Genomic DNA, 27557 nt, shown 5'->3' on the forward strand with positions numbered 1-27557 from the left:
AGTTTATCAGCCGAGAAACAAGTAATAAAATAAAAGCGATTCCAAAATGGCTCTAGATCAAAGCGACATCGGAACTGTATCTCAAAATTTCTTAAAAACCCCACTAATGATGGTATAGTGCGACGCAGCGGACGAAAAACAACATTGATGAGCGGTGCGAAAGGATGATTCGACGGCTAGTAGTTGCGGACTTGATAAGCGTCGATCAAATATTGACCTATGTAGTTAAGACAGAAAATCACAATAAATATAATCTTTCCAATTATAAATAAAAATCAATTTCTCAAACACACCTCCATGGCACCTAAACCAACGCTAAAGAAAGACACAATAAAGCACATTTGAGGTTTGCAAATAAATACCAATTCTGTGCCGATGAGTGATAGAATACGGTCTTTAGTGACGAAAAAAATTAAATTTGGTCGGCCCATGTCATGCAAGAAATATTGGAGAGATTCGCATCAGGAACGACGGTCCTACTACAAGCGATGTTTTGGAAGCGGTACCTTGATTTCATGGGGTACATTTTGCTGCTGGGAAAGCTATCTGCATGTTTTTTATTCACCCAAATGAATGCTAATATCAACGTAGATCTTTTGGACATCTAGTTAATAAAATTTGCTGGCAATATTTATGGCATATAACTGGACATATCGAAAGGATAACGCTTCAATCCACACAAAGAACATCTTTAACGACCGGAAAATTCTGGTATTATAATGTTCCTTTTGTAATAGCTTTTTGAAAAATTTTAGAGTTTTATTCAAAAATTCTATGATGCGAAGTCTCTCCAACTCGAAGTTTTTTTTTGTGGATTATGGTGATGCGAGTTGGGTAATTTCAATCGTTTCAAGTATGTATGTATATTCGAAATGCGTTCATGTGAGCTTTTGAGTCGGTTAGAGGAAAGAGAGAAACATAAAAGCAAAAATGTATACAATTAATCTTCAACTTCGCCTAGTACCAAAATCGAAAGCTTCATTCGTTTGTAAGCTATAACTATAGTTAAAAAGAACACTGAGGCGGGTTAAAATTGTATTTCAGTTGATTAACCAACATTTGACTTACAAGACTTTTCAGTTTTTGGTTCTGTCCGATTAGAGCCGTTCCTTAGGCACTCTCTGATAAATATTTTAAGTTCAAGAATGTGAATTGAATAACATATTCTGTGTATATACAAACATTCCAGTAAAGTGTTATAACCGCTTGTTTAATCAATTCTTTTTGATTATGCCATTCCATTGAATTTATACTAGTTTTTTTTGGTCGATTCGCGATTTTCATATACTCGTGTAGGTTGGGGGAATCGGAGACAGTTAACAAAGTTTCAGGATGTAGATGTAGGTTGATGTAAGGAAATATACTACCACTTCTGTCCCGAAATCGTCGAGAACATGTGTTGAGTCGAATTTTCATATCAATCCGTTTGTTTGAAGATTATCTGTTATAGCGATATACATAAGTCTGAATTTTGTTATACAGATGTGCTATCATCTATATCTGATATCATCGGAAGCAACAACTGTGCCGTTTATTTTGCTTTTTCCCGCATGGATAAGGAGGCGAAGCGAATGGGTTTGGAGGTGAATGAGGACAAGACGAAATATCTCGTCATCAAGCAAACAGTCGGCGCATTCGCGTCTTGGCTTCCACGTCACTGTTGACAGTCATAACTTCGAAGTTGTAGATAATTTCGTATACCTGGTAACCAGTATCAACAACTCCAACAATGTCAGTCTGGAAATCCAGCGCAGAATCAAACTTGCTACTTTGGACTGAGTATGCAATTGAAAAGTAAAGTCCTCTCTCGAGTAACCAAAATAAAACAAGTACCTCATCATTCCCGTCCTGATTTATGGTGCAGAAGCATGGACGATGTCAACATCAGATGAGACGACACTAGGACATGTTGTGCGAATGGACGAAAACACTCCAGCTGTGAAATGTTCAATGCAGTACCCACCGAAGGAAGCCGAAGAAGGGGAACGCCTCCACTTCGTTGGAGGGACCAGGTGGAGAGCGACTTGGTTACACTTGGGACCTCCAACTGGCGCCAAACTGCGAGATAAAGAGCGGAGTGGCGCGCTATCGTCGATTCGGCTATAATCGGCTAAACGGTTTCCACGCCAATCACATACATACATACTCATGATGATACTGGTTTTGAACCATTTAAAACGGATTTAATTTTTAATGAAACAGTTTCTAATTTATGGAATCCTAATGCTGGCTCATTCTGTGTGCAAAACATTGAATGTGGAATCTTTTTCTACAGGCTAAGGTAGCATTATCAATAACAAATGCTGATATTTTAGTCTCATTAATAACGCAAGCTTTGCGTGTCTTCAAAAATTATCGCTTATATATTCAGATGTATGTCTTTGAACAAGTTTAAATACACCAATAGTTAAAGATGTGTGTTTCGCCCAATTTCTTATTACTTGAGTTTGTCATTTTAAAGCGAAAGAGAGACAAACCCATCAAAAACATCGATGCATCAAAAGTAAGCGAACTACCAGATTAAAAAAACATTGATGTACGAAGCATCAACATATTTCGGCCATCACTACTGACAATTGTCTGGGTTTCTATTCGTTTCGTCTCTCTGATAATTTTGATATACATATGTAACCCAATAACCAACTCTTTTAGTGTCAAGTGTTACAAATAACCGTTAGGTTTAATGTGCAAATTTAAGATGTTCGTTCGACAAATAATTGAAAATCGAAATTAATATGTATTCTATAACATTTTAACATAAAGCAATCGATATTAAACGCTGATTTTTCAAAGCTTCTATTTTACGAATTTTGATAGTTGGAAGCATTTGTACTTTGCATGGAACTTTCCATAAATTGTTTCAAATCACACACGTCACAACTCTTGCTCCGTTGTCGCAACTCACAAATGACATAAGCTGTCAAGATACACTTGCCGTCTGTCATTTGGATAACATTATCAACGGTCCAAAGATGAACGCAATTCTCATTTTTGTTAGCGTTTTTCGGTTGATTTTTTGACCACTTAGCATAGGGTATGGACATCCGTCGATGATATAAATTTGCCCTTTTCCGCCAAATCGCTAAGGCCAAGCCAAAAAGGTTTATCAAGACCATCATTCGTCGTTAAATAAAAAGACAGTGCATTCATCTCCTCTTTTGTCTCGATAACGACCAAATCACTATTAAAGTTGCGTCAATAATGCGAAGCCACGTACCAATTCATCTGTAAGCAATTGAGCAACATGAGTTTTACAATTTGTATTATTATTCAAAGTAAATTACCCTGACAGCAGTGTTTATTAAGTAAAATTTGCCACCGATCTCTACGAAGGGTTCTGTGTCAGTCCCACCTGCAATTTGAAAGTAATTAAATTTTAATATAAAGACACAATTTTTTGTTAAATTACTCACTTCGACTTACAGCTTGTATGGCATCGGGTAACACCCCCGTAAAGCATAAAAACATTAAAATACAAATTTGCGTAATTCTCATTTTGGCGTTGACTACTAAGGAATGTTGACGTCACTAAGGAATGTTTTCCGAATAATGTGATAGCAACCTGAAATGTTCAATTTATATACCATATGTACATATTCAATATTCTATATATATATAAATATTAATATATTGCTCAACTTAAAGCCAGTTCTAGTTCCAGTTTTGCTTGTATAGCAGCATTAGTTAGCCTTGTTGCTTAATCAGAAAGAGAGAAATCGGTATAAAAAGTGGTCTAAATAGCTTAATGGCTTCGACCATTCTCAAAATAATATTATATATATATTCGAACTGCGTTGATGTTAACTTTCGAGTCGGTTAGTTGTGTAGAGAAGAAATGCACAGAAACTTAATAGCAACAAGTAAGGAAGGGCTAAGTTCGGGTGTAACCGAACATTTTATACTCTCGCAATTTATTTATTTAACTTTATTTATATTATGTTACATACAATTTAACCCACATATTCGTCATATATATTGTATAAAGTTCATTGAAAGTTGGAAACCATTATATTAGGTTAGAAGCACCGAGGTCCTCATGTTAGATTAATGGGGCCTTGAAAACCTATGGTCCGATTTCGGCGATTTTTAGAATAGGGCTGCCACACGATTAATATAGTATTTGTGCAAAGTTCTGCATCGATATCTTTACTAGTGCTTACTTTATATATTGTAAAGTTAACGATTCAGATCCACTTCAAAGTTCTGGTATATAGGAAGTAGGCGTGGTTGTGAAGCGATGTGACCTATTTTTACAACATATCATTATGATGTAAGGAAACTATTACAAACCAAGTTACATTGAAATCGGTCAAGTAGTTCCTGAGATATGGTTTTTGACCCATAAGTGGGCGATGCCACGCCCATTTTCCATTTTGTAAAAAAATCTGAGTGCAGCTTCTATCTTGGTGTGTGGTGGGGTACGTAAGAGAACTGACTGCAGAAAGTTTGGCTTTATATGGCTTTATTGGTTTGCGAGATATATCCAAATAAATTGCATCCAAATATGCCCCTTCCTAGTGCGATCCTCTGTTCCAAATTTTACTTTTATAACTATATTTATGGCTTAGTTATGACACTTTTTGCGTTTTCGGTTTTCGCCATTTTGTGGGCGTGACAGTGGTCCGATTTTGCCCATTTTCGAAAGCAACCCTCTCACGGTCCCAAGGAACGTGTGTTCCAAGTTTCATCAAGATATCTCAATCTACTCAAGTTATCCGTTGCACGGACGGACGGACGGACAGACGGACAGACAGACATTCGGATTTTGACTCGTCTCGTTACCGTGATCATTTTGATATAAAGTTTGAGAATGTAGATGTGGGTTGATGTAAGGCACTAGTACTTCTGTCCCGAAATCGTCAAGAATGTGTGTCGAGTCGAATTTTCATATCTATCCGTTTCTGTTATAGCGATATACATAAGTTTGATATTAAGGCTCCAATCAATAAACCTTATTTCTAGAAGTAACAGATAGACTTAGTATAATAATTACAGGATATTACATTATTACTCACATTTAAGACTATCTCATAGATTCTTTACTTCATAACTTCTTCCTCATCAGTCTCTTATAGTCTCAGGTCAATCAAGATTTACAGTGACAAGAATTGGCGAATCGTAAGTACCGCATTTAATTTTGATGCATTAACATGATGCAACATTGGAAGTGACTGTTTTGTATAGCGACATCGAATAGGAATATTGACAATATTCCTAACTTTATGCATACTCTATTAGAATTATGTAAATTTTTACTAACTACTCTATAGGCCCTTTCTTATTTTAGTTTATAAGTTGTGGAAATTAATATTCTTAGTTTTCATGTGTTTTACTAGAAGTCTATTTTTAACAATTATAACACTAACTTGCCCATCAGCTGTTGATTTATTGTTAAGGTCCACATGACGAATTACTGTGCTAAATATGTTTATAATTTTATTTATTCATTAACATCTGGCACAAAAATTGGTGGCGACTTAATGTCTGCTTCTCTTAAAGAGGTTGTCTCATCATATTCATTTTGCTGATTGCTCACAGCCTCTAATTCAGCAAACCCATTGACGTTTGATGACATACCTGCGCCGACTTGTATTTTTTTTCTTTATGAGTTTGGGAGAGGAGTTATTGCTTCTCTTTGCAGCATAAGCACGTGATTCTCTACACGAACTGATGTTGTTTCCATAGTCGATACCATAGTCGGTTGATAGTCTTGAGAGGCAACCAACAAGTGTCTTCCAATGCTCTGACCTTGTATGTTAATTGTTATTAAGTTTAGTTACAATTTGCCGATTTAGAGTTTAGGATTTATGTTTTTCTATTATTCTTCTTGCGAATTGACCGTTACATGTAAAGTATTAGTAAACAATTAACACAATATTCGCACCACACACTTAGATGTTGATCGTTCCGCGGTTCAATGCAGACTCGGTTAATCAACTGAAATGCAATTCTAACCCTAAAGTTGAGAATAAATTTTATAAATTTTTGCTATTAAGTTTCTGTGTATTTCTCTCTACGTAACTATCCGACTCAAAAGTTAACAATAACGCAGTTCGAATATACATACATATATATATATTATTTTGAGAATGGTCGAAGCCATTAAGCTATTTAGACCACTTTTTATACCGATTTCTCACCTTCTGATAAAGCAACAAGGCTAACTAATACTGCTATACAAGCAAAACTGGAACTGGAACTGGTTTTAAGTTAAGCAATACATTAATATTTATATATATATAGAATATAGAATACGGTGTTAATAAATTTAATTGATCAACGCCAAAATGAGAATTAGGCAAATTTGTATTTTAATGTTTTTATGCTTTACGGCGGTTTTACCCAATGCCATAAACGTTTTAAATCGAAGTGAGTCACTTTACAAAAAATAATTTCTTTACATGTATTAATATTTAATTACTTTCAAATTGCAGATGGGACTGACACACAATCCTTCGTAGAGATCGGTGGCAAATATTATTTAATAAACACTGCTGTCAAGGTAATTCACTTTGAATAATAATACAAATTGTATAAGTCAAGTCGCTCAATTGTTTACAGATGAATTGGTTCGCAGCTTCGCTCTATTGTCGCAATTTTGATAGTGATTTGGCCGTTATCAAGTCGCAAGAGGAGATGGATGCATTGACTTTTTATTTAACGAATAAAGGTCATATTGATAAACGCTTTTGGCTTGGCCTTAGCGATTTGGCGGATGAGGGCAAATTTATATCAAACATCGACGGATTTCCAATGCCCTACTCTAAATGGTCAAGCGGTCAACCGGATAACAATGAGAACCATGAGAATTGCGTTCATCTTTGGACCATTAATAATGTATTCCATATGAATGACAACAGATGCGAGTTAATGGCTTATGTCATTTGTGAGTTGCGAAAACGGAGCAAGAGTTGTGACATGTGCGATTTAATACAAATTCTGGTAAGTTTCATACAAAGAACAAATGCTTTCAAGTGTCTAAATTTGTAAAATAGAAACTGTGAAAATGCATGTTAATTGCTTAATGTTAAATGTTTTATTGAATACATTTTAATTTCGATGTTCAATTATTTGTCGACCGAACATCTTTTACCTATTAAATCCCAACCACATATAACACCATTTTTCCTAAATTCATTTATAAAGCGTTTCTTACAATGAGGTAATTATCTACAACTCCTCCCATTCCCGAGTTGTATTGTGAGATTAACTATGGCTGATGGACAGAAAGGTTCCTGAACTTTTTACCGTAAAAACTTTGCATATCCATTTCATTTCCATTCTACAAAAACTACCATTGTACCCATGCGAGTATCTTTGAAGAATATCGTCGGATGAAAGCATGCCCGACGATTGGAATTTCAGTGTGCTCTGCCTAATCCATATAAAGAGAGATTGGAAAATTCACCATGGATCAGATATTCACCATGCGCCAAATCTTGGAAAAGACCCGAAAGAGAAGAATCGATAGCACGAAAAGGAGTTGTCTCTATACAGCGATGTCTGAATCGGCTGTGTAAAATGACGTTCGGCAGCACCAACAGCTCCGTCAGGATGGGGGCTCTCTCTGAGCCGTTCAATGCCAAACCTGGTTTCAGACAGGGTGACTAACTATCGTGCAACTTCTTCAATCTTCCCGTCATACATCAGGTACAGAAGCGTTGACGATAACAACATCCGATGAGACGAAGTTTTCGAGAGAAAGGTTTTGAAAAAACCTATGAACATTGGCAACGGCGAATACCGCAGACGATGGAATGATACGCTGTACGTGTTATACGACGACATAGACATAGTTCAGCGAATGAAATACAGCGGATACGTTGGCTAGGCCATGTTGTTCGAATGAACGAAAACACTCCAGCCTTGAAAGGATTCGTTGCAGTACACGCTGGTGGAAATCGCAGAAGAGGAAGACCTCCACTACGGTGGAAAGACTAAGTTGAAAGTGATCTCACAGGACTTGCAATTTCAGAATGGCGCCAAACTGCAAAACGGAGAGATGAATGACGCTGTGGATTCGACAGATAAATGCCTAAGCGGTTTCTATATAGTTATATATATATCATTTGACAAATATCTCTTCCGCTTTTTTTTATTTATTCAATGCTTTATAAAATGTTACAGTGAACGGAATTAGTTCAAATATGCGCCGTTTCGTTAGATAACTTTTTTCCATCTAGACGGAAACTTCATAATACCCCCCTCGTTGAAGTATCTCTCCTTATTTGCGAAGAACTCGGACAGCCACTTTTCACAAGCGTCTTTTGAGTTCAACTTTACACCAGCAAGGGCGTTCGCCATGGACAGAAACAGGTGGTAATCACTTGACGCTATGTCCGGGCTTTATGGTGGATTCGATATCCATCCGAGCTCCCGTAGCTTCTGACGAGTAATCAACGAAGTGTGTGGTCTATCGTTGTCCTAGTGGAACACTACACCCTTCCTGTTTACCAATTCTGGACGGTTCTGGTCGATCGCCTACTTCAAGCGGTCCAGTATGGCCATATGGAAGCAGCTCATACTGGATGATTCGCTTCCAATCACACCAAACACACAGCAAACCTTTCCTGGCCGTCAATCCTGGCTTGGCCACTGTTTGGGATTCACCGGCGGTTTTCGCTTGATATTGTCGTATGTGATCCATTTTTCATCGCCAGAAGCTTTTTTTGCGCCAAATCATGCGGCACCCAAACATCAAGCGTTTTTGTGTATCCAGCCTTCAGCAGATGGTTTAAAATGGTTTGGTGACTAACTGCCATCTCCTGGGCGATTTCACAAGATGCCACATGCCGGTCTAATTCGAGGTTTTGCATGATTTCATCGGTATTCGTCGTTGCACGTCTTCCGCCGGCTGGCTTATCCATGGTGTCGTTCTCACCCGCCCCCAAAACACCATTAATCTCACGGATTTTTTATATCTGTCTATCCGTATTATTAGACTGTTTTTATTGTTGACTCTTTGAAGATATATAAATCCTGGGATGCATGACAGACAGGGAACATGGGTCGAAAAACTCTACAACTTTGCTTATTAAGCAAGCACAATCGGGGCAAATATCTCCGGAAACTAGGACTCAAAAATGCATACTATAAGGTTATATATGTTATTATATACTGAGGTACGAGATCTCAAGGATTGCTAGCGCTTATTCTTCCATTTCTTCAATGTAACTTATGGAGTTTTTTCGCTGAAAGCAAAGAGCGACAGCAATTTGAAAATGCTGAACAGAACTGAGTTGAAACCCAACCCGAACTGTAAGTGTATGATTCAGGTCGAATGTTTCGATTTCTACAATTTCAAGGTGCGCTCAATAAATAAATTTTTATCCGGCAACGGTGATCAAATCAAATGCTTCAGAAACTACAAGTTCATACGTACATATACAATTCAATTTGAGCATAATATTCGCTTTTTTTGTGGTCGCTGTGTAGTCATTTCTGGCAACTTTCATCATCATTCTCATTTGATTCGACAGTGAAGGCCGCTGTTATTGGAGTGACATTGATTATGCCTGTGGCCACGACATTTGCTTTCAACTGTTAAGCTGACAGTTACGGCTGCCACACAAACATCTAAACGGTCGAAACTTCACAACAGATTTGTCACCCTTTTTTGTTGCAAAAGCCTTTCCAAGTTGTGCGAGCGTCGGTCTGTCCGTATGCTTGTCTGCCTCGCATCCTGTTGGGTCATTATTTGTACTACAGCCACGCTTACGCCACTTTTTCCCTAGCATTTTCAAGTTTTTCATTATTTTATATGCCGACAAACAAAAAACAAAAAAAAGGAAACAGCCACACGATTTCTTTACTTTGTCTTCATTGCGTCCAAACACTCCTTGCGCCGTGCGGCTCAAGCGTTCTTCGATCATTCTCTGCCGCCGCCATTTGACTAGAAATAGAATTTTAATTAAAAAACATCCCTGCAACAGCATATTTATTTGTTGCATCGCATTGGTGGGAGCGAGTGTTGCAGAGAAAGGACTATTTGTTTTGCCATAAAAATACGTTGAATTTCGCAGACAATCCATTTTAAGTTTCATTTATTTGGTTTGAGTGTACATTTTAAGGAGGCAAAAAAGTAGTGGAAAGAATTTACATTTGATCAAATTGCTTGCAATCTGCTAACGGCGTACAATATTGACTGGGGAGTTGAACGTGATTTTTAATTAAAAGCAACAATTTTTAAGTGCTATTATTTACATGTAAACTTTTTCAATCAAAATCGCTGGGAAAATGTGTAGGCTTATCCCTCTCCTCTTTTTGTATATATTTTCACTAAATTTGTATTTTTTTTTTCCAGAAAATGTTATTGACAGTAGACACTAATGCGTCCGGCACTGTGCACTTGAACAATTTCTTTGTAACGGTACCATTAGAGGGGTAACAGTAAATATTTGGGAGTTCAGTGTTTCCATAATCGATTACTTAACTGATAAAGCATTTAACCGAAGATAATAGTGTGAGTAGACGCAATATCTCCAACCTGGTAATAAAGCTGAAATCGAAGAGAATCGTGTGAGAAGACTCAACAACTCTGAAACTATTTTGCCGGACTAATTTCTTAAGAGATGAAAATTAAATCGTAGATAATAATTTTAGAAAATTCAACGTCTTTGACCTCAGTTCGAGGAAGTGTGGTTCCATGACCGCTTACTCAACTGATAAAGTTTATATCGTATAAGAAGACCAAACGTTTCCAACGTTTAATTTCTGTGTGGTTCCATGATTGTCGATAAATTTTTCTGATAAAGTTTAAATCGCAGAAAATAGTTCCGAAAGGTGTAGGGTGTGTTACTTATCTGCTAATAATCTAAACTCGGAGAAAACTGTGTAAGAAGAACGTTTCCGATCTCATTTCTGAAAGATATGGTTCCATCCCTGATAAAGGTTAAGATCGGAGATGACAGTTTGAGCACACCCAACTTCCTCGAAACTAATTTTTTTATATCAAAATCAATATGAGCACATCTTCTCTCACTCTGTAATAGATAACTCAGGTATTATAACTTATATATGAAATATTAGTACATACGGCAACACTGCAATGCCCGCATTTTCAAAACTAGCTAAAAACCGATTCATATAACGAATATAATTCTTTTCGGAGGTTCGTGCTGTTGACTATAAAATAGTTTTCTGGCAGAAAAAGTAATATTTTCAAAAAAAAAAATAATTTTTAGCTAAATTAATTCTCTTTTATATAACGGGAACTTGTATGAAAAAATCGCCTAATATTTGTTTGCCTAAACCTCATGTACATCATTGGAGCATGCTTCTGTGATATGTGTTTGTTCTAAGCGCTCTATCCCGTGGTCATTGTATTATTCACGAGTCAATGATCGCCACTGAGCTCTTGCACATTGACCATTAGCTTTTCAATGTTTAGCACACAGTTTATGGTTTTCACCGTTAAGCCGGACCGGAGCTAATGAATGTTACGTATGTGTGTGTGTGTGGCTGGTGATGGTGGTGTAGGCGTTGTTGGGTTGGCGCCAAATGTCGCGCGCTATCATTCCTATAATTATCGCTTACTGCGCGGCGCTGCCACCTCCGGCTGGTGTTTAATCTGCGGTAATGTGGGCAAATCGCTTAATTTGTTGGTCGAACTAAACTTGCCACACATTTGTTCGGGACTGCGGTAACTTGGAACACACATGTGCACAGATCAAAGTGTAGAATACTTCCTGTTGTGCAACAACATTGAAGTCTCATTGTAAATGTAATAATTATTTGATTTTGAATAATTTTTGCTAATTGTTTAATGAATTTGCCAAATGTATGAAATATATGAATCAGGTTCATCATGTATGTATGAAACCGTTTAGCCGGTTATAGCCGAATCGATGATAACGCGCCACTCCTCTCTTTCCATGCAGTTCGGCGCCAGTTGGAGATCCCATGTGTAACCAAGTCGCTCTCCACCTGGTCCCTTCAACGGAGTGGAGGCCTTCCTCTTGGTGTTGTCGATGCTGGTTCCCAGGTATACGAAATTATTTAAGACTTCGAAGTTATGACTGTCAACAGTGGTTTTTTTGTTTTTTTGATGACAGGAGATATTTTGTCTTGTCCTCATTCACCTCCAAACCCATTCGCTTCGCTTTCTTATCCAGTCTGGTAAAAGCAGATAATACAATTTTGCACAAATAGGGTTTCAAGAAACTATAAGTTCTCAAGTTTCCAGTTATCATATACATATAGGAAATTCAATGCATTTGGTTAATATCTGATATTATCTTAATGAAATCGGGTGGAAATAGTTCTCATAAGTACTTTAGACCAAATTCAGAACTTTCCCTATAGCCAATATTTCTAATATAGTGAGTTTCGACTTTTCGGAGGACTTATATACTGGTATCGATTAACCCCTTGACGTATCAATTAGCGCAACGAAATTCGTCAGTTTTGATGCTCAATTCTCTTTTGATCAAATGTACACTTCTACACACCACGAGTCAGACTCGTGATAATCATGTTAGGCACAGAAATTGTACTCGAGGAAATACGTCAAGGAGTTAATCCCCGCGATATTTTACTGCTATTCAGTGAACATGTTTCCTTGACTATAATACGGTTTAACGTTAAATTTGAATGAAAACGGTTCAGAACTTAATCTGGCCCTCATATAATCCAATGATTGCACTTTCCAGTCCTCTCATTCACTATAATTGCTGAACGTTAAGAGTCAACGGTGAATGTTTCAAAATAATAATCATTGAATTGGCGGAAATTCACCGTTTCGCGCATTTCAAGTATGCGATTGATTGAAGCATTTAGTTGCAACGAACTCATTGCCAACACCAAAACATACAAATAATATTCAACGCTCTTACATACATACATACCTGTATTTAAATATACATTTGCCGCAGTAATTGCAGCGCATTTTGGTAGACGACAGGCAGGAAGAGCTTCGGCAAACAGGGCATACGCAAACATATCGGCCTCGCTATACAAATACCATTTGCAAAAATCTGTGTATGTGTGTGCGCCTTGCTACTATGTGTGAAGTACTTCCGCTTTTAGTGAAATGACGTTCTATATATGAGGGCGGTTCGATGGGTACTGGGTCTCACCGACAGATGGCACTACATCACAATAATTATTTAATATTCTCGGGGGCGGCTAATATTTAATGATCAGGCAAATATTCATGCTTCCACTATGCAACACACCGGCTCACATCTTCATTTGCCCATTTCGGTCGAATTAGTCGAAGAACTGCTGTTTCATCCAACGAATTATCGAGATTTGGTCGACTTGTGCAAAGCTTCCACTAAAAAACTTCCTTCCTTGACAAAACAGTCACTTATCGGCTTGAAATTCAAGCCGTATCTAGAAGTCCAAAACCTTCAGTTCTCCAGAAATTATATTTCTCAGATAGACTGAGTCAATTGTATCGAGCTAAAAGAGGCTTACATTGAGAAACCTTATTTTCTATCTATCTAAGCTTTTGTAGGCTTTTCGGACCACCCTTGCTATATTGTGATAGTGAAGGTAACCACAGCGCTCGAGTTCAATAGTCAACAGGCGACACTTGATTAGGCGACAGTAGATTGGTAGCTGCCAGCGAAGTAACATAACATAAATGCCAAGAATGTGCGCCTGATCCGCTGGCAATGGGCAATATGCTGGGGAACTATCAATATTGTTGAAGTTGAATGAACATCTATGATTTATTTTGTCACCGCCTCCTTCATCAATTTGAATGCAAATCATGTTTGGTGGATTGGCAGGTAATATTAAGTATGGTAAGCCCACCTAAGTTGTGTCTATGAGTAATTCACATGGACTGAGACGATGATTTCGTTCGAAAACTCATTGTTGCCTTCTGTAAGTTAGATATAATATATTTCCAAGATATTTGACTGTCATCGACTTGATCGTTTCTGGAGCTTCTTTTGATCCACCAAAACTACGTATATTTGGCTGACGTTCCACAAGTTATCGTCAATTTGAGACAACAAATTGAACTAAAGTCATCTGGCATTCGACATTTCCATTCTCTCATAACCTCAGCTACTTGATATTTCTCATTTCGTGAAGATCGATCGTAAGATTGACCCAGCAGGCTTAACAGGTATATCACAATAAGTTGACTTTACGAAGTTATTTCTTTTCATATGAGGACAATTAATTTCATCACTAGAATTATCCTTTCTGAGGCTGTTGAATTCTGATTCTTTCACCGGTTGTAGAATATACACATATAGAGTACGTATAATTACACTATTTGGAGTGATCTTCCGAGGACCGATCAACAATTCATTGTGGGTTATGCTAGTTCACAAGAGATTTTAAATTTAATGGAGTTATTAGTTCATTAATTAAAGAAAGAAAGTTCTATTCTTACATTTTAGATCTCCACTTCAGCATAGCCTTCTTGTCGACTAAGCCCTATTTTAAATCTTCAAAATGACTGTGACCAGTTCACCTCTATCTCTTCATAGGTTTTAGCTTTTCTACCGCTGGCTTCCTCATCTCTTTCATTAAAAACGTGGCCTCGATCCGAATCAGTCGTCGGTTTAACAGCTGCTATAGTTTGTTCGATTCGCTACTCTCTAACGCTCTTGACGAATCGAATTTCTGGTCTAGGTGCTATTCTTACATTTTAGATCTCCACTTTAGCATATCATTCTTGATGTCTAAACCCTATTTAAAATATACAAATATCTGTAACCAATTCACCTCTATCTCTACATAGAGTTTAGCTTTTCTACCGCTAGCTTTTTCATCTCTTTCAGTAATCACGTGGTCTCGATCCGAATCAGTCGTCGGTTTAAACGACTACTATAGTTTGTTCGATTCTCTACTCTCTAACGCTCTTGACGAATCGAGTTACGATCGATAAAAAATCGACATTTTAAAACATCCAATGAAATTTGGGCAACTTACTTGCTTCTTGATAATTATTTCCGATTATTTTCAGTATTGATGCATTTAAAGACTTAACTCAAGTACTTCTTTCAAATCAAACTCGTTTATAGCACTTTGTATCCTCGAAATTTCGCACTTGCAACAGTTACCACATAAAGGTGGCAAATGATTTTATTGTGAGCAATACAATTATGCGTTTGCCCCAATCGCGTGCGCATACCTCCATGATGATGAGGTGCCAACGCAGCCATTAAAAGCTAAACTCAGCGCAGATGTCTGGCCCCGAAAGCACAGCAAATAGCAGTTAAAGTAAGTACGTACTTCAACTGCACGTCCCAGAACACACGCACACTGTGTTGCCATATTATCACATTCCAGTGGGCAACACTCTATGGTTTAGCGTACTCCACTACCTCCACGCCACCTCTGTATGTCCTTCCGACCGCCAAGCAAATCGCTCCTTACTCCTATGTATGTATGTATGTGCTAAGTATTCAGCCGCCTAAAAGGTAAAAGCCGTTATGCGCTGTTTGCGAACTTCAATGTGCAACACATCGCTCAAATTATTGGCTTTAAAGTGGCAACACTGATTTACTCATTCACCTGTCAAGTTGTGACAGTTGCAACTCGTAACTGACTGACTGACTGACTGTCGGATTGTGCATATACACCTCACTTCAGCTCACTTCTACTCACCTCATCTCTTGCCATATTTCCTGCCTGCAACTGCAACGCTGTTTGGTAATTTCGAACGTCAACTTCGCACGACAAGCTTCGCGTTGGATTTGGTTGCATTGCTTCCGTTCGCTCGCAACTTGTTGTTGTTGGCGTACTAACGGATGTATATTGCACATTTACTTATACATACACACCTATATTTAAAATGCAATCCTTGCATGCATAGTTGAGTATATGGGTGTGCGTGTGTGTTTGTTCAGGTGGCAACGCTGCGGTTGGCTGCTCAGTCGCGCAAAAGTAATTGAGCTTCATAATTGCTAAAAACAGCTTGTGTGGCGTCTAATAAACTTAGAGTTTGACTTGGAAATTATGTTGTCGAATGTCGAAAGTTACTTTACATACTAGCTTCCCTTTTGAAAGTGAGTTGTTAATTTTTGTACTTCAAATGCAAAACTTTGAAAGTTTTGCAGTTTTCTTACATGTTAGCTTAATGGATTGCAGCAAATTTACGGTTTCATAACGAAAATTCGAATTTTCGTCATGAATGGTAGTAAATTATTGATAGACTTAGTATTTTTAGCGAAACACCTTCAAAGTTTCGTAACCCAATAGCTTCATTTATGATTATTGTTTGAGCATAATTCACTTCCAAACAGCTTAGCGTCTCTATCAACATTCAGATTGTCTGAACACCTCAGTTGTTACACAAGTTATAGCTAGCAGAGACATTGGAACGTACTGACTGATAGAAGTACAGACATCGTGTAGTTAGTCCGCCTTATCAGAAGCATCAGGCAAAGACTGGGAGTCTTACCTGCCGAAATCGATTCCTGGCGCTTTGTTTAGTTAGTTTTCATAGCACACTATTTCCTTTACATGCGATGTTGTTGTTTTTGAAAAAAATATTTTTAAATACGAATATATCTCAGGAAATCATTCGATGTAACCAAAAACCAAAATTAAATTTTCAACGTCGAACTTGAATGTACCAAATGAAAGTACTTACATTGAATCTTCACTTCAATAACAGGCGATTTTACTTTGTCCAGACTATGGGAGCGGTAACGTAAAGGTTCCTGACCACAAAATTTTTGAAGCTATGTTAAGCTTACGGACATTTCTGAGACAATTTAGTGAACGTCACTCTGAACGAAATGCGGTCAGAAGATTCTGTTATATACTCGATCTCTTTAGCAAATATACGTAATTACATCATAACCATGCCCACTCTCCATGTCAAGATTTTTTAAACTTATATAAGAGTGAAAGCTGTCGTACATTTTTTATGCTGGAGTGTCTTCTTCCAGTCGGTCGATATGTCTAAGCCAGCGCAACCGTTGTATCTTTATGCGCCGCACTATGTCTATATCGCCGAAGAGCTCATACAGCTCGTCATTCCAACGAATCCGGTACTCACCTACGCCTATGCGTTGCGGGCCATAAATCCTTCGGAGGACTCTTTTTCTCGAAAGCTCCTAAGGAGTTGTCATCTTTATTGGTCATCGTCCATGACCATATATTAATCAACAAATAACTAAATTAATGTCTACAAACCTCATCGAGGTCTCATTGTATTCGAAATCGGCAAAATTTTCATTAAGCAATGTGGTTCACCAATAAAACAGATTGCTTACATACCATGCATTCAGTTGCATTACTATTCTGTGTCTATTACTTGACGGTATATATGTAAGTAAATATGCCAGCGTGTTGGTAATACCAGAAAACTGAATTAAGTGGTCAACTGTAGTCACATGCTGATCTCTCTAACAGTGAGAAATTCAACCTATTGTGTGGTGCAACATGTGACATGACGAATAAATACAATTAGGCTTGAATTTGTGGTTTTGATACTAGAAATCTGCATTTAGCATTTATTCTTATCGAAAATAACATCTAAAGTTGATCTATTAGCATTATAGAAATAAGGCTCTTAATATTACTTCCGACACCTCTTCTTACTAATTGTGTATATAAATCCTTAATGGTATAAGGTACCCTTCCCAACTTTTAAAGCGTTGGTATCTTTATTGGTATTTCTCTTTAGAATATAGCTACATATGTTATTAATCTCCCACCGGCCTATTTTTCGAACTCCGCACCTTGTTCTTTCTAATACATATACAGTGACAAGCAAAACTGTAACACCTCACAGTGATCCATTCTAAAATGACGCCGTAAACAAAAAATTAACAATGATTTTAATGATTCTTTTTTGTTTTCAATTAATTGTAGCCTTAGCTTGATTAAAATCACAAAGAATTGCTAACTTAATAACAACTCAATATATGTAAAAGTAATAATGTAAAACATACTCAATAAAACAAGTAAGGAAGGGCTAAGTTCGGGTGTAACCGTACACTTTATACTCTCGCAATTTATTTATTTAACTTTATTTATATTATATAATACACAATTTAACCCACATATTCGTATATTGTAAAGTCCATTGAAAGTTGGAAACCATAATATTAGGTTAGAAGCACCGAGGTCCTCGTGTTCGATATATGGGGCCTTAAAAACCTATGGTCCGATTTCGGCGATTTTTAGAATGGGGCTGCCACACTATTAACATGGTATTTGTGCAAAGTTCTGCATCGATATCTTCACTAGTACTTACTTTATATATTGTAAAGTAAACGATTCAGATCGTCTTCAAAGTTCTGTTATATAGGAAGTAGGCGTGGTTGTGAAGCGATTTGGCCTATTTTCACAACATATCATTGGGATGTAAGGAAACTATTACAAACCAAGTTTCATTGAAATCGGTCGAGTAGTTCCTGAGATATGGTTTTTGACCCATAAGTGGGTGACGCCACGCCCATTTTCCATTTTGTAAAAAAATCTGAGTGCACTTTCATCTGCCATTTCTTATGTGAAATTTAGTGTTTCTCACGTTTTTCGTTAGTGAGTTAACCCACTTTTAGTAATTTTCAACCTAACTTTTGTATGGGATGTGGGCGTGGTTGTTATCCGATTTCTTTCATTTTTGGACTGTATTAGGAAGTGGCTAAAAAAAAACGACTGCAGAAAGTTTGGTTTATATAGCTCTATTGGTTTGCGAGATATGTACAAAAAACTAAGTAGGGGGCGGGGCTACTTCATACCAAATTTTATTTCCATAGCTTTATTTATGTCTTAGTTATGGCACTTTATGTGTTTTCGGTTTTCGCCATTTTGAGGGCGTGGCAGTGGTCCGATTTTGCTCATTTTCGAAAGCAACCTTCCTATGGTGCCAAGAAATAAGTGTGCCAAGTTTCATCAAGAGCTTGCACAGACGGACGGACGGACGGACCGGCGGACGGACAGACAGACATTCGGATTTGAACTCCACTCTTCACCCTGATCACTTTGGTATATATAACCCTATATCTAACTCGTCTAGTTTTGGGTGTTACAAAAAACCGTTATGTGAACAAACCTATAATACTCTCTTTAGCAACATTTGTTGCGAGAGTTTAAAAATCATAAAATTAATATTTGGTCCAAAAACCCTCAGTTTTTTTTTAATATTTCAACTGGTAGGTCTTACTTTTTGTAAATTTTTATTCAAAACTGGGGGTATAACAATCAAAACCTCTTGAGTCCGGTCCCACACATTAGGGTACTTCGCTACCTTCGCCTTGACATGTACCCACATATCCGCTGATTGGGGCTCATGTAAGGGTCGAAAAATTTTGACATTTTATCCCATTTTGTACAAGGCTAGACATGTGCTTCGTGTCGTTGTCTTGCGGAAAGATAATTTTTTCAACAGCAAGATTTTATTGTAAAATGTTTAAATAATATTCCTTACGTATGATTCCATCAATGTGTACCAGAGCACCTACACAATTTCTGCTGATACATCCTTAAACTATGATTAACCCGCCACCATGATTTTCTGTTTGGCAAACATGATTTGGTTTAATCATATTTGGGTCTCGTGTATAGTACTGGGAACGACGATCAGACTGATAACGAATTATTTTCTCAACAGACCATTTTACCTTTAAAATAAAAAATAAAGTCAATATTTTTTAAATTTAAATTTTTTTTGTTAAATTTCTCATATACCAATATTCTTCAGTCCAATACTCATGTGTTGCAATAAAATCGAGATTTCTTCTACTATTATAATTTTAAAGTTCATAAATTTACTTTAATCACAATATAAATACAACAAAATTTTATTTTAATCCAATTGCATTTTTCTTAAAAATACGTATTTTACAAAATATGCCAAAAAATTCATGTCACAATGAAAATGGTCCACTGCAAAAACTATCAAATTAAGTAATACAAAACTTATCACATATATTTTTTTTATATTATTTTTGGCAAATAGCCTCCATTAAACGATTTGGGATAAATTCCATTAACGTTTCTGAATATTTCAGACTTATTTTATTATATTCTTCTGAAAGACCTGGAATCGTAAGAGAAATACTGCTATGATCAAAAGGCCTCTCGAATCAGCAGATATAAACATAGTTGAAAATTATATCTGGTGATTCGAGAGGCCTTTTGATCATAGCAGTATATCTCTTACGATTCCAGCCGTATGCGGTGAATTGGGCAATAGGTCTGAACCTGATTTGATGAATTTGCCCTTGATGACGGCGAAGGTGTAAGCCGATACCTTGTCATGGTTGAAGAACACTCCTTCGCTACTCAAATGGTATGCGTTCTGTCCGCAATTTGGAGTCAAATCGGCTCAATAACTCAGCATAGCAGAACCTTCTGACAGTTTTGCCATCTTCGAGTTAGTTGATATAGATATATAGATCACACCTTGTGAAAACTTTCCCACTGATAGGACCGTTTTCACTTACTTCAGAGTAGACTCGCAGGGGGAATGTTTTGACTGTTCTTTGATTTGATCTCTGATGTGTATCATTGTTTCGTGGACGGTTACGAAAGGAACGGAAAAATATCAAATCGAAGATGGCTAGAAAGAGTTTTGTTACCAAATTGTATGTGAAAATTCAAGTTTCTAAGATATTTTTTAATGTTTTCTAAGAGGTGTCTATGAAAACTTATTTCTTAGCTAAACTTCTAAATTATAACACGCATATTGGTCAGTAGTTCTTTCGCAATAACAAATATACATATTTACCTACCCGCAAACGCTGACCAATACATCTACTCGCCAATTCTGTAGACCTCGCTACTGCCAAGACCACCGCGGCACAACCGATAAAATTCAACCAAGAGAGATGCCGTAAAAAAATATATTGATACAAAAATAAATAAACACAAAATACGTTGTGGGCGGCTGACAATTGTCACTACCGAATGCAATACTGTGCGCAAATTCTCTGGACTTGGTTATTATGACCGAAGAAGTAAATAAAGAAGGAGAGTGCGACGTAAGCCACCGCGAAACCGCAGCTGTCGCAACCGTTTATTGTAGCCTGTCATATAACGGTATCGAAAGTGCATATACACACGTGGTTATATTTATATGAAGCTATAAAATGATATTCGCATGCAAATCAATTGTACACAAGTACATGTGTACACATGTATACCAAGGCATTCATACGTTTTCCCCCAATATATTCCTTTGGCTCTTACACTTCGGAGAATATGAATTTATTGTGCATATATGCTGCATACTTATTTATACGTTCGCCATCATATTTGTATTTATTTAATCAATTCGCAATGCTGCTTTTTCATGACCGATTTTCAGTGCCTCCTCTCGGCCGCCAAGCTGCTGCTGCTCCCTCCCTCTCTCTCTCTTTCTCTCACTCTCTCTGTCTCTCTGTCTCTGTCAATGTTTCAATGCGCGCAAAGTTTGTTTAATGAAGCAAACGCTCAGCGGCGTCCTTGTAAAGGCAACCATTGTGCCACACACACACACACACATATATATGTACATATGTATGTATATATATATATTAGTGTGGCTGCAGTGCACACCTTTACGAGCACATTGCTTGCTTGATTGGTAGAAAAATTGCTCATATGCGATTGTCTGTTTGATTGCTTGCCTCTTTCCGTGGCATAGCTGACTGACTGGTTTGGCCGGTTGGTTAGCTGGTTGGATCGCTGTTTGGTTGGTTGGTTGACTCAGTGTTGGTTGTTTATTTGCTCGCTGGCTTGTTTGGGTTTCATAGCGTTGTTGACTTGTCACATTTTCGCTTTTCGGCGCTAATGAATGCTGTAGTGAAGTGTATGTACGTTGCATACAACGTCAGCATAATTGCACAATCTACGGTTACAAAAATATACCCGCTTACTATAATAAAGTCGTATATCAATTGAGGTGTATATGGTTGTTATTGTTATTCAATTGTATCGCTTTAGGTATTGTAAAATATATACAGTCGTGTGCACAATAATAGCAGTATGGCAACGCTATAACCAAATTATGGTATTTTTCTTCGATAAAATATTATAATAAACCAAATTCCAATTTATAGTGTTATGCTTTTGCTAATATTCAATTATTTATTATAAAACTTCTTTTTTAAGAACCGATACGATACCGATATTTTCAGTCTAATTTTTTTTGTTTGAAATTTTAACTTTTCAATAGACCATAACATGGCTTCAACGCCATTGACTTGAGACCACTTTCTTCTTTTCTCTTTGACACATTATTTTGTGTGTTTCGCATATTTTTCCGGTTGTAGTAGCCAGTATAAGGGCCTCATTTCATATGATATATAGAACAACAACATTAGATGTTCTAATGTATATTCTATGTATAAAGCATATTTGATTTATCAAATACTGACTCAATTTCACTTTGTATAACGAACTTCACGTTGAATCAATATCCATCATACACTACGTGTGTATTCACATTTGTCCATAATACTATATTTTGTTCCGTTTCGAAGTCAGCCGGTTGGCCAATATTTACAATATCGACAATATTAAGCGAAAACGGTCGTGGTCGAAGGCCGGTGAATCGTCCCAAACAGTGGCCTAGCCGGGATTGACGGCCTGAAAGATTTTGCTGTGTGTTTGGGGAAACTGAATTCTACCATCTACTGCGTACAACTGGACCGCTTGAAGTAGGCGATCGACCAGAAGCGTCCAGAATTGGCCTAAAGGAAGGGTGTAGTGTTCCACCAGGGCATCGCCAGACCACACACTTCGTTGATGACTCGTCAGAAGCTACGGTACCTTGGATGGGAGGTTTTATCGCATCCACCATATAGTCCGGACTTAGCGCCAAGTGATTACCGCCAGTTCCTGTCCATGGCGAATACCCTTGTTGGTGTAAAGTTGAACTAAAAAGATGCTTGTGAAAAGTGGCTGTCCGAGTTCTTCGCAAATAAGGAGGGGTGGTTTCTACGAGGGGGGTATTATAAAGTTGCCGTCTAGATGGAAACAGATTATCGAACGATACGGGGCATATTTGAACTAAATCCGATTAAAGATAAAGAGCCAAAAAGCGGAAAACGGATATTTGCGTAACAATACTATATTTTGTTCCGTTTCGAAGTAAGGCGGTTGTAAATTGATCCAAATTAATCTGGCTTGGCTAGTGCCATTTTATTGTCATAATAATCTTGAAACTATGCTGAGCAGTCATAATATTGTAATTTCACAAATTACTATTTCTCCGTTTTTTTTAGTTTCTCTGGTTACTAGTTTCTGAAAAATGTACTATATATTTTATTTATTGCTGATCAAACTGTTCATTAATAACTAAATCAACCAAAAGGTTTAAACGTTGAATTTTTTCCCACAGAGTCGAGGCAAGCTTGTCTTCGCTGAGTAATTTGCAGACTTGAGTTGTCTAAACTAAATGACAAACATTAAGACTCCAAGAGAAAAAATGACGATTATTGGGAAGAGAAGATAATTGGTAAAATATGACAACATTATATAACAAATTTAGAATAACTCTCTAAATATATATTATATTAGTAAAGTCGACCACTTCCAAGTAGAAAATTATTTACATATTAAGACGATCGCATTTTGCATACTTACACCGTTATGTAATTAGACCGCGCTCATGCAAAACTCGTACGAGTAACTAGCAACTATTCATTTATTTATTTCATTTCTCCGAAAAGAGCGCATGTAAAATTCATTGCATACTCACGGGCGGCGACATTTCATTGTAAATACGCTGACACCAATTGCTACTTGTCGCCATCTAAACGGTTTCTTATTGTTTTTTATTTATTTACCTTTTTTTTCAGTGATGGGTCAAGTTACACACTCACCTTCGCCTGCCAGAGCCGATGTCACGACGATAGCCGCAGTTTAACGGGTTCGCCGTTACCGATGATTTTGTTGCAAATTGGTCATTGCTGCACGTTGCACACATTATTGGTTGCCCGTTAACGCGTTGCAAGCGTTCATTGCACTTTGGCTTTGTTGCACACGCCACGCTTCGCCGTTTGTGTGGCACGTAATTTGTGTTAGCCTACATTTCGATTCTGAGAACTGAGTGAGTACCAAACGATTCGTTTAAAATTTTTGGGTTATATGTATGTGTGTGTGTGTTTGAAAAAGTATTTTCTTTACAAATCGATTGACAGTACAAATTATTTCCTAATGTGAGTTAAATTGAGAACAGGGCCAAACGACTTGTGTAAATTTTTTTTTTGGTAGTTCTACTTTGTCATTAGGGTGGACCGTTTACTCTTGCATTTTTGTAGTTTTCAGATATATATAAAAATTGAACTAAACTGATAATTTTATATGTTATGTACAATATTTTCTTATAAAATTTACCCTAATAATTTAGAGTTGATAAACATGGCTTTATACCATGTAATTAACGTGATATTTTTCTCACTTATCACCTATTTCAATAGCATGGTAAATATTTTCTAATTATTTTCTTTATAATGAAAATTTGTGTAAAGATAACCATCCCACCTCGATTTGCTCTATTTCATACTTAGAAAAATTTTAGGTTTTGTAACCATATATAGCGTATTTTTCTTATTAATTATAATCCTCAGAATATAAAGCCACCTCGATTTTTGTAGTATGTATTACCCAGATTCATCTACTTGCCTGCATTCATTTCATTTTCATTCATCCATCATTGACTTCTTCAACTTCTTTACAGTTTTATACATCCAGCAGTCCACATATATTCGATAATGTTCATATCAGGTGACAATAGTGGCAATGTGAACTCGAGAATATGAAGACCATCCGTGGTCAATACTCCCCATAATATTCTCCCTACTTCTTTGATACATATTTAGCGATCAATTTTAGTTTCTCTTTGTGTAGCTCAATATTTGATTTTCGCCTGATATAAGACATACCGCCTGAACCAAATATGTAAAATTTTGACTCGTATGAAAAAACAATATATTATAGTAATAAGAATTCAATTGCGAACATATTCATTGGTGATAGCAAGTTAACTTACTCGTTTTTCATGCTAATGAATTATTTCATTGGGTTGACTCGACCATTAAAAAGTCATGATAGCAAAGTACTCCTCGGAAAATATTTTCGCCACTGCGTTACTTCCTTAAGGGGTTTTGTCGCGTAAAAATGGCCTATTTTCAATTTTATTTTCTATGTAAAAAATTATATATTTAATTCAAACTTTCAAACTATTTAAAGAATAATTTCTGAAATTTTCAAACAAAAAAAATTAAAACTCCGGAAATGACGTCTCAATTTGTGTCCGTGTTGTCAGCATAACTCCTGACAGGATCATCCAAAATTAATAAAACAAAAATATGTGTTTTAGGTAAGACCATAAACTCGTGCTTGAACGAAAGAAAGGCAAATAAGTGAAAATTGGAATTTTGACAGACATTTTTCAAAAAAAAATAAAAGTGTCGGTCAAATTTGCTTGACATTTTGTTTTTTTTTTAAATAGTTGTAATTGAAAAAAATGCTTCGTTCAAGCACGAGTAAATTGTATCTCGAACACCTGTGCAAAATTTCATCAAGATCGGTTGAGTAGCTTTCAAGAACATTTAACAACCGACTTTGAAAACACGGTTCCGAGAAAAACGCGTTTAAAGTTTGAATTAACAATAATACCTGACTTGGAGCGCACAGCTCCCAAAGGCAATATCTCCGAAACTATTATTCGGATCGACTTGAAAATTTAGGATAATATTCTTGAGATGTTGTAGAAATTAATAAGCCAAAAAACAAAAAATCGATTTTTTGAACCCACGAAACCCATAATTCATGTTATAGTTTTTGTTTTGGAACATAGCTTCGGATTTTCTTAAATTTTTTAACAACTCTATCAGTTTAATTATACTACGTTTTGTTCTAGAGGTACTCTACTTCATACAATGTATAAACATTTGTACATATAAAACTTCAAACTGTTTGCAAATGGTTTAATGTGTACCCATTGTATAGGCTCTAAGCTGACGTGTGAATCGTTATTCTCGTTAACTACTAATTATTTATAGATAGATACATACATATGTGTTGAACATAGAAGTAAAACAGCGGCTTAGAAATTTTTGAATGTTGCATACTTTCAGGATACGTAATACAACAGTGGCTTCGTCTTTATGGTTTCATGTGAGTCATCAACAGTTGAGTCATCAATATGTGACATAAGATTGGTTGTCACTTATTGCAGCACTACAAAGCTGTTCAAGATGAAGAGTTTAAGCGCTGAAAGAAAGGTAAGTAATCACCTACCTATCAAAACAAAATTCTTAAACTTTAGAATTTTTATTCTAACATCCCTATTGTGTATGGCTAACATCTACTAATCACAGGCTATAATTTACTGTTTAAGACTTACTAATATCGCTTGTAAAAACAAACTGATTTGTTTCCGAGTATGGTCCAGTTGAATAACTTTGAAGAAAATATGTTTATTATATTTTTAATTTATTTACTATCGTTGCAAATCAGAAAATTTTCTAAAATTTGTCCTCAAAAAATCGTTGTTCTCTCAACATTTTATTGAAAACTAATTAACAAATAATATTTAGTGGTTTTATTTTTTTTGTTTTAACGTATTTAATGTCTGTATTGATATTAATATTCTTTAAATAACAATTATAATTGTAACAATTGGGTCTGCATACTTTATGAATGAAGAATTTTTGAGGACTTTAAATATTTCCATAAATAATTAAAATGCATTTAAGGCACAGTAATCAAGTAATATACATACAGACGTATAAATTAATTTAAATCTAATAAACATAACAATTCATATATTAATGAACAATTTCTTTTTTTTTTGTTAATTTTTAGAATTCTTACATTCATTGGAGCTGAGAATTACTTTAAACAACGCTGTCAAAAACGTAAACGTGTTATCTGCGATGCAATGAGATCAACCACCATACACAATAAACAATCCTATTAACCATGGCGAGTAAAACATCATATATGCACCAGTCGGTTTACATAAAGTTAATAGAAAGCGCAGTCACACCATATACAGCTTTTTAACCTTTGAATTTTGGGATGCATAAATCGTTAAATAACAATAATATTAATATTGAGTACAGGTTTGACATAATATAACACCGAAAAGTAAAAAAAAAAATAAGCGAATTTGTCAAACTATATTTCTCACTTTATTTATATGATCAAATTATCTTTTCTGTTTTTTTTTTTTATTCACCAATATAATGAATCTTAAATTTCTATAAGCCCTGCATTTGTCAAACAAACTTAAGGCGCCTGAAAAAATAGAAGGCTAAACAACTAGCAGTTGGATAAACGCCAATAATGATTTTATCCCAAGGATCGTAAAGAACTTGTAAAAGAATTCTAGTAGATGATCTCCTTAGAAAAATAATAGTTAAACGAAGTTTGAAAAATAAAAATTAATTTATTTAATAATAATTAATATTATATTATTCTGATCGATTAAAAAATACATTACTTCCCAATAAAATAAAGAAAAAATCAACAAATAAATATGTGTAAAGAATAAAATAAATTCGTCTTTTAATACCAATATATTTAGATTTATTTTCTAAAAAAATATATATTTTTTTAACCACGTAGCGTAAGTATTTTTTAATCATTGTATATTTACATTTCAAATCTCTGAAAATGTACACTGTGCAGAGAATGAG

General features: G+C 36.2%; 1 protein-coding gene across 4 annotated transcripts in view; it reads left to right on the forward strand.

Annotated features, from left to right (window-relative positions):
* The window catches only part of LOC105217262 (serine-rich adhesin for platelets), a 43570-nt gene extending 16218 nt beyond the window's left edge, over positions 1-27352 (forward strand). Inside the window, exons 7-12 of one of the 4 annotated variants that reach the window (XR_008470654.1) lie at positions 6435-6502; positions 6562-6942; positions 23249-23365; positions 23709-23959; positions 25992-26138; positions 26722-27352. Coding sequence is in view for 1 of the 4 variants with exons in the window: in XM_054228286.1 (XP_054084261.1) it covers positions 6435-6502; positions 23709-23711 (71 nt within the window). In the remaining 3 variants the exon portion in view is untranslated. Of the gene's footprint in view, positions 1-6434; positions 6503-6561; positions 6943-23248; positions 23366-23708; positions 23960-25991; positions 26139-26721 lie in introns of those variants that run through there. The other 3 variants (XR_008470655.1, XR_008470656.1, XM_054228286.1) reach the window with 3 other exon arrangements.
* The last annotated feature ends 205 nt before the right edge of the window (positions 27353-27557 follow it).

Source organism: Zeugodacus cucurbitae, chromosome 3, assembly GCF_028554725.1.
Source record: "Zeugodacus cucurbitae isolate PBARC_wt_2022May chromosome 3, idZeuCucr1.2, whole genome shotgun sequence".
Taxonomy (NCBI): domain Eukaryota; kingdom Metazoa; phylum Arthropoda; class Insecta; order Diptera; family Tephritidae; genus Zeugodacus; species Zeugodacus cucurbitae.